Source organism: Girardinichthys multiradiatus, chromosome 5 (genome assembly GCF_021462225.1).
Source record: "Girardinichthys multiradiatus isolate DD_20200921_A chromosome 5, DD_fGirMul_XY1, whole genome shotgun sequence".
In the NCBI taxonomy this organism is placed as follows: Eukaryota; Metazoa; Chordata; class Actinopteri; order Cyprinodontiformes; family Goodeidae; genus Girardinichthys; species Girardinichthys multiradiatus.
The window spans coordinates 9,571,996-9,585,304 of NC_061798.1; the positions used below are offsets into that span (position 1 = coordinate 9,571,996).

General features: G+C 41.1%; 1 protein-coding gene across 1 annotated transcript in view; it reads left to right on the forward strand.

Annotated features, from left to right (window-relative positions):
- Nucleotides 1-7,728: 7,728 nt before the first annotated feature.
- The window catches only part of septin9b (septin 9b), a 118,646-nt gene continuing 113,065 nt past the window's right edge, over nt 7,729-13,309 (forward strand). The window contains exon 1 of the mRNA XM_047366135.1: nt 7,729-7,958. Within this exon, the coding sequence (XP_047222091.1) occupies nt 7,937-7,958 (22 nt within the window). The 5' untranslated portion in view covers nt 7,729-7,936. The remainder of the gene's footprint in view (nt 7,959-13,309) is intronic.

Sequence of the window (13,309 nt, forward strand, 5' to 3'; positions counted from 1 at the left end):
TAAGTTGTCTTCCCTCCTGAGAGACAGGAGGTAATTGCGCCAGGACGTTTCACAAATTTTAATGTGGAATCACTGACGATTGTTTAGTTTCAAGTATTTTTATACAGCAAGTTTGAATTAATCAGTTTGAGGAAGAAATAGGCAGAGCAGGTGGAGGAAGAGATAGAGAGGAGAATCTCAGTTAATTTGAAGAGTTAAGAACATCCGCTAACATTCCAATTTCACGCGATGATGAAGTTTCTCCTAAAATATCCTAAAATCGATGACCGTCCAAAGAGGGATGAAGCGGTATCAAAGGACCACTTCCTGAACTTTCAGGTGGATCCCCAACGCTGGTCTGATGACGAGTTGAGGAGCACAGAGGGAGCGCTGTAAAGTTAACCGGGGACCAAAATCTCTTTCCTCTCAGGAAACAACGAGGAGAGAGTGGCAGTTCTGATAAAGGACAAAAATTGTGGGAATCGAAAATATCAAAACGATTCCTGAGCTGAATGACTTGGGCTGCAGGAGAAACAGGTTTCCACCGCCTATTTACCGTCTCCAACAAGAGTCCACGGTTTATCATCAGATTCCTTGTGTGCAGTGGTTGAGCTGCAAAACAGTATGGGTTTAGCTCCAAAGCTTGATCCAAGGATTCTCTGAAAAGGTGGTGGAAACAGGAGGAGAACCAGTATATGAGGAGATCGCCACATCAGCAAGAGGAACAGTATCAGCTATCTTGCTGGAAAAGGTAGAAGTGGCTTGTTGTCTGCCAATAATAATGGTGTCCAGGTATCTCTTCTTATCCTGAATTTCGTAAAGAATTTTGTACGAGATCTTAAATCTTTCGACTCAACACAAAGAAGTCTTGGCAAGCAGCTGATGGAGTAGTTAGTAGACCCATGTCAGCGAGAGCCATGTCAGCCATCATCTCATCAGCCAGGTTTAGTTCTAGCTCTAAATCTTGTTTTAGCTCTAGCAATAACTCAGCAGTGGGTAAGGTCTAAAGGCTGCGGTTTGAACAACACCAAAAGCCTGTACTAACAATTTTTTAAGAGCTATTCTGTTGTAGCTCTGGAGATCATTGAATTGCTAAATGGTCGAGTTTCAGTCAGGCTTCAGGTATTTCAACAGGTCAGATGAAGCTTAATATACAGTCATATCCAAAGGTTTTGATACTGACTAACTTTTCTGCCTTAGTTTCTTATGAATTCAATTTGCATTTAGTTGAGGTAGCTACGAAGATAAATCTCATTTGCACTGTCTTAGCCTTGCCACAAAAGACCAGCTAACATCATTCCAATGATCTTATCGTTGATCTCTGAGGAGAGTGTTAAAGAGAACAGTGCAGCTCAGATCACTCTGTCTTTCTTATTAAACCAGAAGAGCACAATGTATACTTTAAAAGGGAGTTGGACCTGAAATCATTTGTTTTGTTAACAATAGGGTACCTCCAAGGAAACACATGGTGTCATTATTGCTTTGCATTAAAAGGGCTCCACAGGTTTCTGCTAGTAAAATGGCGCCTAAATTAAGCATGTAGTCATCCTGAACTTCAAGGAGAAAGGTTCAGCTGTTGTGAAGAAAGATACCCAAGAGAGTGCACTAAGTGCCCTCCTAAAGAAGATTCCACAGAGAGAGGGATAGGAAATCTGGCATCAGTGCACAGCTTGCCCAGGAAAGGCAGCAGACAAGTGTGAATCTATCTGCTGAACAGTGTCACATTTGCATGGCGGCCAGCGGTCAAACAGAACAGAAGAGAAACCACTTCACCCCACTATAACATCAAGGACAGTCTGAAATACTGCTGGAATTATCAGGATTGAAGAGGAGAGAACAGGCGTTGAACTTATTTTCTTAGATGAGCTCCCCAGATGTTTTGGGACACCTGAAAAAAACAACTGAAGGACTGGTGTTAAGGTGAACTATACCAAGTGAGAGAAGCACCATGACACATTTCAGGTGTGGGGTTTGCTCTTGATTAAAGCAGAGTGCTCCCTCACATTCTTTTTTTTTTAACAAATACAATGATTAAAGATTGAGATTCTCCAAGACCATCTTTACTTAAAGATCTAGTAGCCTTATAGAGATGAGCAATGATTTTCTCAAGTAAGTTGTAGCACTGTGCTACTAGATGAAACTGATAACTGGCTCAGAGATCAAAACATTTCAGTTTGAGTCCTTGGTCAGAAAATGTTTACATCACTAAAATGTTTTTGCATGCCATGTATTTCTCTTTAAAAACCTTCGAAGCTTATGAAATGTCTTTCCTTGAGCTTCAGTATAACATAGAAATGTTTGAGAAAAAGACTGAGAACACTAGCAGTAAAGTCTATGAAGAGCAAGATTTCTGGCAGTCTTAAAACTTTTGGCCATTCTTGTGTTGAAGAGTTCAGGTTAGACTGAATGACTTTTTCTCAGGTTATGCAGCAGCACCATTATTAAGTATGTATTAAGTCATTTTGCACAACCAACATGCGCTGTAGGTTCTTTTTAGACAAAGGTCACTTTCAGCAGATTAAACTCCCCAAACAAGCCAGTTCTATGTTTTTCCAATGGCGCTTTCATGATGTGATTTACATCTAATTTTTAAGGCTTGTAAGGCTTTGATGTTTTTTTGGTAATGTTTATGTCTTAATACATAAATGTTCCGAATGAAAAAAAGGGTCTGTGAAGGGAAAGGTCATTTACCAGCTCTTGCTACTTGTATGAGGAACCTTATACACTAACATACAGGGGTTGGACAATGAAACTGAAACACCTGTCATTTTAGTGTGGGAGGTTTCATGGCTAAATTGGACCAGCCTGGTAGCCAGTCTTCATTGATTGCACATTGCACCAGTAAGAGCAGAGTGTGAAGGTTCAATTAGCAGGGTAAGAGCACAGTTTTGCTCAAAATATTGAAATGCACACAACATTATGGGTGACATACCAGAGTTCAAAAGAAGACAAATTGTTGGTGCACGTCTTGCTGGCGCATCTGTGACCAAGACAGCAAGTCTTTGTGATGTATCAAGAGCCACGGTATCCAGGGTAATGTCAGCATACCACCAAGAAGGACGAATCACATCCAACAGGATTACCTGTGGACGCAAGAGGAAGCTGTCTGAAAGGAATGTTTGGGTGCTAACCCGGATTGTATCCAAAAAACATAAAACCACGGCTGCCTAAATCACGGCAGAATTAAATGTGCACCTCAACTCTCCTGTTTCCACCAGAACTGTCCGTCGGGAGCTCCACAGGGTCAATATACACGGCCGGGCTGCTATAGCCAAACCTTTGGTCACTCATGCCAATGCCAAACGTCGGTTTCAATGGTGCAAGGAGCGCAAATCTTGGGCTGTGGACAAAGTGAAACATGTATTGTTCTCTGATGAGTCCACCTTTACTGTTTTCCCCACATCCGGAAGAGTTACGGTGTGGAGAAGCCCCAAAGAAGCAGACCACCCAGACTGTTGCATGCCCAGAGTGAAGCATGGGGGTGGATCAGTGAAGGTTTGGGCTGCCATATCATGGCATTCCCTTGGCCCAATACTTGTGCTAGATGGGCGCGTCACTGCCAAGGACTACCGAACCATTCTTGAGGACCATGTGCATCCAATGGTTCAAACATTGTATCCTGAAGGCGGTGCCGTGTATCAGGATGACAATGCACCAATACACACAGCAAGACTGGTGAAAGATTGGTTTGATGAACATGAAAGTGAAATGGTGAAAACCATTTCAGGTGACTACCTCTTGAAGCTCATCAACAGAAGGCCAAGAGTATGTGGAGCAGTAATCAAAGCAAAAGGTGGCTACTTTGAAGAACCTAGAATATAAGACATATTTTCAGTTGTTTCACACTTTTTTGTTCAGTATATAATTCCAAATGTGTTAATTCATAGTTTTGATGCCTTCCCTGTGAAGCTACAATATTCACAGTCATGAAAATAAAGAAAACTCTTTGAATGAGAAGGTGTGCCCAAACGTTTGGTCTGTACTGTATGTAATATGAAATCATTTGAAAATAAGACTAGAAAAAAAAAATAGAGATAAATCTGTGATTTCTCTGCGGGTAATGGTGTTACTGAGTTTTCTTTTCAAAAGGTAAAAACCATTTAACAGACTTAACAAATTTCAATTTCAAACAGAAGAGGGCAGCCTTTCACAGTAATTTCACAGCAATGCATTCATTCATAAACACATTAGTCCATTAGATTGTTGAACAGGTTACAGAACGAGTCTATAAATATGAGACTTAGGAAAATGAGGAAATCACTTTTTTAAATTTGTTGGCTGCCCTGGTAAAGTCTTACAGTTAATACATCTCTCGAAATCTCCACAACAACCATCAGACACTATCAATGCCACCCAGCTGTTTGGGAGGTATGCCAGGAAAACAGCCTACCATCACAACTGTAAATAGGAGTGGTTTAATGATCCCTGTTAAACCACCCCAGACGTGGTTCAAAAACGTAGTCTATCATATCAAAATTTTTATGTTCATCTGAACCTCAGTGCATAAGTGTAAAAGCTTTACAGAAGGCTATAAGTTCAGGAGGACTGGAACTTCCAAACTGTTATAAATATTACCAGGCTCATGGATTACATCTTAAAATGGATTTGGAAAAATCCATCACAGTCTATGGATAGAAATTGAACAAACACTATGTAAGGAAATCTGTCTCAGATATTCCATTAATCAGCCATTTAATTAAGCAGCACAGATGTTAAAAGCATCAATATGAGTACATATCTGACAACATGGTGGGAATATCTCCAAATGAATAGGTCTTCAATTCCCCCATGCAGACCAACAACCATTTTAAACAACCCAGATGTCCTGCAAAATAAAAGGGGTCTTAACTTTTTATCATGGAACAGTACAGAAATAAATAATTTAGAACACATTTTTGACAGAAAATATTTCATACCCTTTAATGTTTTAGAAGAATCATATGCAATTGATAAAAATAAATTATTTGAATTACACCAACTAAAATCCATTATCCAGTACAAATATATTGAGCAAATGAACATAGAATTTCCTCTAGTAATAACTAGTTTCAACCCCTTAAGTAACTGTCCGAAACCTACAGAAAACTTTCAGTAGTAGATTAAATTATCTCACTACCTATGAGTACATGGAATGCCGATGTATCTACTGGTACAAATATTAACTAATTGAGTAAAATTTGCAGAAACACTTTTCAAATGGGCTGCACGGTGGTGCAGTTGGTAGCACTGTTGCCTTGCAGCAAGAAGGTCCTGGGTTCAATTCCCAGCTTGGGGTCTTTCTGCATGGAGTTTGCATGTTCTCCCTGTGCATGCGTGGGTTCTCACTGGGTACTCCGCCTTCCTCCCACAGTCCAAAGACATGCCTGTTAGTTTAATTGGTAACTCTAAATTGCCCTTAGGTGTATGAATGAGTATGTGCGTGGTTGTTTGTGTGTTGCCCTGTGATGGACTGGCGACCTGTCCAGGGTGTACCCAGCCTCTCGCCCATAGACTGCTGGAGATAGGCACCAGCTCCCCTGTGACCCACTATGAAATAAGTGGTAGAAAATGACTGACTGGCTTTTAGAATGACCAAAAATGTCAAGCTTCATCTGCTACAATATAAACTCGTTCATAGAATGCACTACACAGGAAAAAGGATGTTTCAGATGGGTTTTTTGCTTACCAACACATGTCCAAACTGCATAGTTTGATGACTATCTACATGCTATCTGGCACTGTCAGCCTGTCTATGGCTTCTGGCTAAAAGTATGTGAAGACCTATCAAAATGCCTACAGTTCCAGTCTGACCCTCACTTTGCTTTCTTTGTGAAATCACAAAAGTAGATTTGGAAACAAATAGATGCCACATTCTTCTTGCAGTTCTAAGCATTGCAAAAAAAAAAAAAAAAAAAAAAAAAAGACAATCCTTAAGAACTGAAAGAATAAAAGGAGTTTAAATATAATGCATTTTAAGAAGTGTGCTATTAGAATTTGCTTATATGGAGAGAATGTGTGCTTGTAAGAAAAAAACAACACAATAACTTCGCATTGGTTTGGTCTCCAATAATTGAATACATCAGTTAGATAGGGTTTATTGGCATTGCCACCTCGGCATCAGTGCCCGGGGGTATGGGTAGCTGATGCAGGGGCACTGCTGTCCCTAGAAGTACTGGGCATTTGGTGTTGTCCTGGGCTGGCAGTGTTTCTGTCATGGACGTGTCATTGGTGGGGTGGGGGTGCTTTTGCTGGGCCTAGGCCCCTGTGCTCTCTTGTCTGGCCTGCTTCTACTCCTGGCTGGTGTAAGCCATATTTCCAAGGCTGGGTCTCTGAGTGGCTTGGTGCCATAGAGGCCATGGGTGAGCCAGAATTGGATCTGGGGTTGGGAGGGGCCTTGAGGGATTTGGGTTTGTCGGGTTTAGACAGTAGGGGCCCGGAGGCTGGGAGCTGCTGGGGCTTGCGTTTCATCCATCTGTGATCCTGGCTGGTCTGGTGGATCTCTGGATCCTGGGCTGCTGGTGGTGGGTTCACTTTTCTTGGCTGGCCCATGTTTTCCTGGACTGCTCTGCTTGGGGGTCAGCTGCTGTGGGGGCGCTCCCTCATGGTGTCTTTGGAGATCTCTGGGGGGACCCTGGCCTCTGTCACCGCTGGGCTGGTATGGGAGCTGGCCCCCAAGGGGGATTCATAAAGGTGCCTTGGTGCCCACCCCCTTCTCCCTCACATATGCAACACCACACAGCACTGCTGCTGGAGGTTAGTGTGGGCCCTGGGCTGCTGGAGTGACTGGTTCCTGGGCTTGGCCTGTGTGCCGGGAGGTGGCGGTGTGGCTGGGTCAGGGGAGCTTGGTGCCATGCATCTCTCTCTGTGCCTCTTTGGCCTGGGTGCTGCTGCTCCTGTGCCTTGCCAGTGACCTACTTCTATGTCGAGTTTATGGCTACGCTTTCCATGTGACAAACTCACACACACCCTGTGAACACAAGCATACTTATTTCTGCACACATGCTCATGCACCCATCCACGCAAACGCAAAATTTCAAATTAGCTATGGAAATGGATCAATTTGAAAAATAAATCAGAACGAGTAAATACATTTGATGTTTGCATTAATGTCTTATGGATTTATGTTGTATTATGTGCATCTTATGTTTATTTGCCTTAATGAATGTGGATGGGAAGTCACTAGTGGTTAAATCTAATGAAATGGAACAATCTCTTGTGAGTTTATTGTTTCTAAACATGGTCACATATCAATAAAGTCAAATTTTAAAGAAGACAGTAAAAGAGAGGACCCAGGATATGAGAAGAAAGGGTCAAAGATAAAGGTATCTTTGACATTTCCTGTTGTGTATGCTCCAATCTGTCTTGTGGGCAAAAGGGTGGAATCCAAATCAATAACAGTAGGGGAACCAATAATTTTAACACACAAACAAAACATATAGTTTAACATGAGACACATGCCTCCATTGAATAGACATGAAAAGTTCGACTATTCTAAAATTTTCAGTGTGGGATTGTGCAGCTGGAGTAAACGATGGATTTACTTTAAGGCTTTATTTACACATCTTTACCAGGGGTGCAAATAAATATTTCAGCATCTATGTACTGGGGTGTCCATAGAAACACTTTACAGCAGCCGCACACTGGAGATGTCTCCGACTGCGATCCGTGCGTAAAAGCGCGTCAGCTGCGCTCTGCCCCTCCTCCCCCCATCATGCGCTCTCTATTCCTTTCATCGCAGTACCGAAATGGTCAGCTTCCCACCACAGTGCACATCATATTTACATCTGCGGTAGCCTGCAGTCAGAAGACGTCATCACGCACTCGGATGAGCAGAACCAGAACAGAAAAGTGAGACACTGCAAGTCCGCCGCGCTTTTGGGTTGACGGACCCGAAGTAGAGGGACAGTTCAAAAATTTCCTCTGGAGACAAACACGCTGCTTTTACAGACGACCAAGTGAGGTTAACTCAGCAGAGAACATGAAGAAGACCGCCAATTCAGGTACAAATATTTTGAGAAACTTCTCTGACTTAGTGATAACATATAGATTCATTTTAAGTGATGCCCTACAGCAAGTCATTGATATATGGTTCTACAATTATTATTGATCTAAGTAAATAGGCAGAGGAAAAATATGACTCAAGAGCTGTGATTGTTTTTAATCTTCTGGTAATATAGCTGATCTGATATCAAATTGGATAAAATATGTTTTGGATAAAAATCTATTTTAAATCTGTTTTTAATCTAAATTAAATACATAACATATATTGCATAAGCGATATCTATTAGAATTTATAGTACAAATAACAGCTGATGGTATTCTTAACCTTTATTTTTTTCTTCTCTGGAGCTGTTCTGCTTTTTGGTTCTATCTTGTCAAACTCATTTAGACTTCATCACCTCTGTTGTTTTGGGCTAATTTGTTTTGTAGATGAGTATATGACCCCCAGGGAAGACCCTCTAGGTCTCTTGGCTCCTTCAGTCTTATGTGCCATCCTCAGTATCATCACCATCATCTGCCCTTTTCTGCCTGACCTTCTGTTTGCATGCACCGGCTCCTTCAGGCTGTGGTCTCTGTTTTGAGTCAGGATGATGTGTGCCTGCGTGTCCGTTTGGCTTCAGTGGTCACTTTTTTATTGTCTGATTGCTCATTACATCTGGTTATATGTATATTATTCTATCTGCTTTGTAGGTTGCGCAGCACTGCAGTGTACTTGGAAGTGTCTTGTAAAAGCATTCATGAACCTTGAACGTTGCCACATTTTGAAACATTACAACCACAAACATCTATATGTTGTACTGAGTTTTTTGTTAAAAAAGCAACACAAATCAATGCTTAGTATTGAAGTGTGAAGATATGGATAAATAGTTTTAATTTTTTTTTTAAACAAAAATGTGAATACTGGAATGCTTTTTTATTAAAAGGCCCTCTGTCTCAGTGCTTTGTAGAACCACCTTGTACTACAGTTACAGCTGCAAGTGCTTCGGGCTTTGCACATTTGAAGACAGAATTTTTTGCCCATTCTTTATTGCAAAATAGAGGGGTTAGACAATGAAACTGAAACACCTGTCATTTTAGTGTGGGAGGTTTCATGGCTAAATTGGACCAGCCTGGTAGTCAGTCTTCATTGATTGCACATTGCACCAGTAAGAACAGAGTGTGAAGGTTCAATTAGCAGGGTAAGAGCACAGTTTTGCTCAAAATATTGAAATGCACACAACATAATGGGTGACATATCAGAGTTCAAAAGAGGACAAACTGTTGGTGCACATCTGGCTGGCGCATCTGTGACCAAGACAGCAAGTCTTTGTGATGTATCAAGAGCCACGGTATCCAGGGTAATGTCAGCATACCACCAAGAAGGACGAACCACATCCAACAGGATTAACTGTGGACGCAAGAGGAAGCTGTCTGAAAGGGATGTTCGGATGCTAACCTGGATTGTATCCAAAAAACATAAAACCACGGCTGCCCAAATCACGGCAGAATTAAATGTGCACCTCAACTCTCCTCTTTCTACCAGAACTGTCCGTCAGGAGCTCCACAGGGTCAATATACACGGCCGGGCTGCTATAGCCAAACCTTTGGTCACTCATGCCAATGCCAAACGTTGGTTTCAATGGTGCAAGGAGCACAAATCTTGGGCTGTGGACAATGTGAAACATGTATTGTTCTCTGATGAGTCCACCTTTACTATTTTCCCCACATCCGGGAGAGTTACGGTGTGGAGAAGCCCCAAAGAAGCGTACCACCCAGACTGTTGCATGCCCAGAGTGAAGCATGGGGGTGGATCAGTGATGCTTTGGGCTGCCATATCTTGGCATTCCCTTGGCCCAATACTTGTGCTAGATGGGCGCGTCACTGCCAAGGACTACCGAACCATTCTTGAGGACCATGTGCATCCAATGGTTCAAACATTGTATCCTGAAGGCGGTGCCGTGTATCAGGATGACAATGCACCAATACACACAGCAAGACTGGTGAAAGATTGGTTTGATGAACATGAAAGTGAAGTTGAACATCTCCCATGGCCTGCACAGTCACCAGATCTAAATATTATTGAGCCACTTTGGGGTGTTTTGGAGGAACGAGTCAGGAAACGTTTTCCTCCACCAGTATCACGTAGTGACCTGGCCACTATTCTGCAAGAAGAATGGCTTAAAATCCCTCTGACCACTGTGCAGGACTTGTATATGTCATTCCCAAGACAAATTGATGCTGTATTGGCCGCAAAAGGAGGCCCTACACCATACTAATAAATTATTGTGGTCTAAAACCAGGTGTTTCAGTTTCATTGTCCAACCCCTGTAGCTCAAGCTCAGCCAAATAAGATGGGCAGCATCTGCAAACATCAATTTGAGGTTATGCTACAGAGTATAATTGGATTTAGGACAGGGCCATTCTGACACATAAATATGCTTTGATCTAAACCATTTTACTGCAGCTCTGGCTTTATGTTCAGGGTCATTGTCCTGCTGAAAGGTGAACCTCAAGCCTCTAGGATTGTCCTATATTTAGCCCCATCTATCTTCTAATCAACTCGTACCAGGTGCTCTGTCCCAGCTGGAGAAAAACATCTCCACAGCATGATGCTTCAACCACCATGTTTTACAGTGGGGATAAGTTCAGTTTTTATCCACACTTAGAATTTTTCATGTAGACCAAAAGCTTTAATTTTGTTTTAATTTGACCAGAACAGAGTCTTGCACTGACACAAGGATGACGTTTGACAGGCTACAAATGGGACTTTTTCAGGCTTTGTTTATACAATGACTTTCTTGGTACCAATCTTCCACAAAGGTCAGATTTATGTAGTGAGGGATAAATAGTTGCATTGTCAAGAGATTCTTCCACCTGAGCTGTGGGTCTCTTCAGCTGATCTCAGGTAAAAGCATGCCCCTATTTTATAACATAATCAGGTGTTAGTTTAATGGTTTGGGGGGTCGGGGGGGGGGACATATCTGGATCAGCATGCTGGATATTATAGGTAAGGAGATAAATTCTGCATTATAAGTTGCAATTCATGTTATTGGTGCCCTCAGGGAGTCCCACATATACACCAACACCACCCCAACAAGGCCCATTTGAAAGCACACACATGAAAAACTTTTTAAATATTCAACTTATCATAAACATCAAAAGCAAGACAAATCTAAAATTAAGAATCCACATTGACTGAAAATACAATAAACAATAGAACATTTGCTAAGTTTAACAGACTTCCTTTCTTTTGTCTCCTGGCCATGCTGCCCTGGGTAAAGAGCCCCCTGTCCAATATAACAAACCCCCACTGCTGGAGGGGGAGGGGATTGACCCTGTGGCATTTGTTTGGGCATGTAACAGTGATGCAGTGCAGGACTGTAGGGTGTTTAACTGAAGCAAAGAAGCCATGTCAGAGGTGTGGTTCTTTTTTCACGGTGTTGAAAGTGTAGTGAGATATTTTTGATACATAATATCGGTAAATATTAGTTATCGGTCATAACAACGATATTAATATTGGATATTGCTATTGGCCTGAATTTTGATATTGGTGCATCTCTAATGTGAAGTACCCATAAAGGTCAGAAATAATTTAACCAAAAGCTTATTTAAGAAGAAAACAAAACTATTTGAACAAACAGAAATTATGTACTAAGTCTTAAAGCAAGTAGTTCAGGTGAGCAACTGCATTAACATCTGTAAGCGAAAGTTGTTTTATGTATTAAAGTCTTTAAGTCCTTGAAGAGGTTGTGAAGGACTGCTCAACAGGTAATACATATATATATATATATATGTAAAGGTTTAGTTATTGTTGCACTGAAGGCTTACAGCAGATATTAAATACTACAAGTTGCAAATTTACCCTCATAGATATGTATCCATTTCTAAACAGGTGACAAAGTTTATTTCTTTTTTGTTTACCTGGATTTAATCTGGGGCCTTTGGTAATGACCTGAAAATGTTATTACAATTTTGCTCCAAATCCCATAGTCCTGACCCCAGAACTTGGAGAAGTTAATGAGTGACGTTTTGGTTAAAAGAAGTTTGGGAAGGGTCAGCAAATGTGGCATACTGGCCTCTTAAGGGTGTCTTTTCAACAACTGTCACATCTGATGCATGATAAGAACAGTTTTCTGTCTTGATGTTTTGTAAGACTTTCTCTTAAAAAACTATCCACATCCACACATTGCCAGCATGACTGGTATCTCGTCTAAGGAGATAAAGCAAGTATTTGAACTCAGACGCTGCTTCACTTTTTAAACTAGTCTCTCTGGGGGAGAAAGTGAAAACATAAGACCCGACAACCACACTGCTTTGTATGCATTGTAGTTCAGAAACTTTGTCCACACTGTATTATGACCTTAAGGTGTCGCATTATTGGTCAAGTTGGTGAATTTCATGGCTGAATTGAGAAAGAATGCGATTTGAAGTTGTTTTTCTATGATTTAACTGGCTAAACCCAAAAAAAGATTTAGACTTAGTCTGAGGTTGTGGAGTTTACAGATGTAAAAGGTTGGGTAGAACTCACGATAGTTTGACATTAAATCACACTAAGTTTTATTTTTTGGGACAAGGAGGATTACCAAAAGCATTTGGAATTAATAAATGCCAGTGTAATAGAAATAGATTATTTTGGGGATTTTATTCTTATTTAGTTTAAAATCTCAAGATTACATGCACTGACATTACTATGCTTTCAAACTGTTTGGAAAATCTCAAAAGATTATGTAATGGCTTGATATACATCTGGTTAATAAGCAACATTTGATTTAAATGGATGCATCTCTGTTTATCTGTTGTATAGCCGGTTCTCAAACACACTGCTTCATTCTAAGACATCTTTGGTACCATTTCTTGATGCCTGAAGGTGTCACGTTCACATGTTCAAACAAGTAGGCCTATATGGAAGTACAAACATCATGGGAATGTCCAGCAATCACACTGTTAGGAAGGAGATGGGTTTTGTATTGTAGAGATGAATATGTTTTGGGCTAAAATGTTTGTGTCAACCCCAGAACAAAAGCAAAACACCTAGAGAAGATACTGAGAAGACGCTGGTAAGAGAGTGTCATTATCCACAGGGAAACTAGTCGTGTTATCAACATGAGATGAAAGGCTGCTTAGAGAGGACGGAGCCATTACTCCAAAACAACATATAAAACCAGATTTCAGAAGATTAGAGTTTTCAAAAGCACTCAGGGAGAAACACCTTAATTTTTGGAGAGATGTCCTGTGGTTTGATTCAACTAATAGAGAGGTTTTTGGCCATTCAGGCCATTGTTACATTGTTCTAGAAGCTTGCAAGCCTGTGAACACCATGCCAACTGTGATGTAGAGGGGCACCGTCAAGTTGTGTGGATGCTTTACTGCA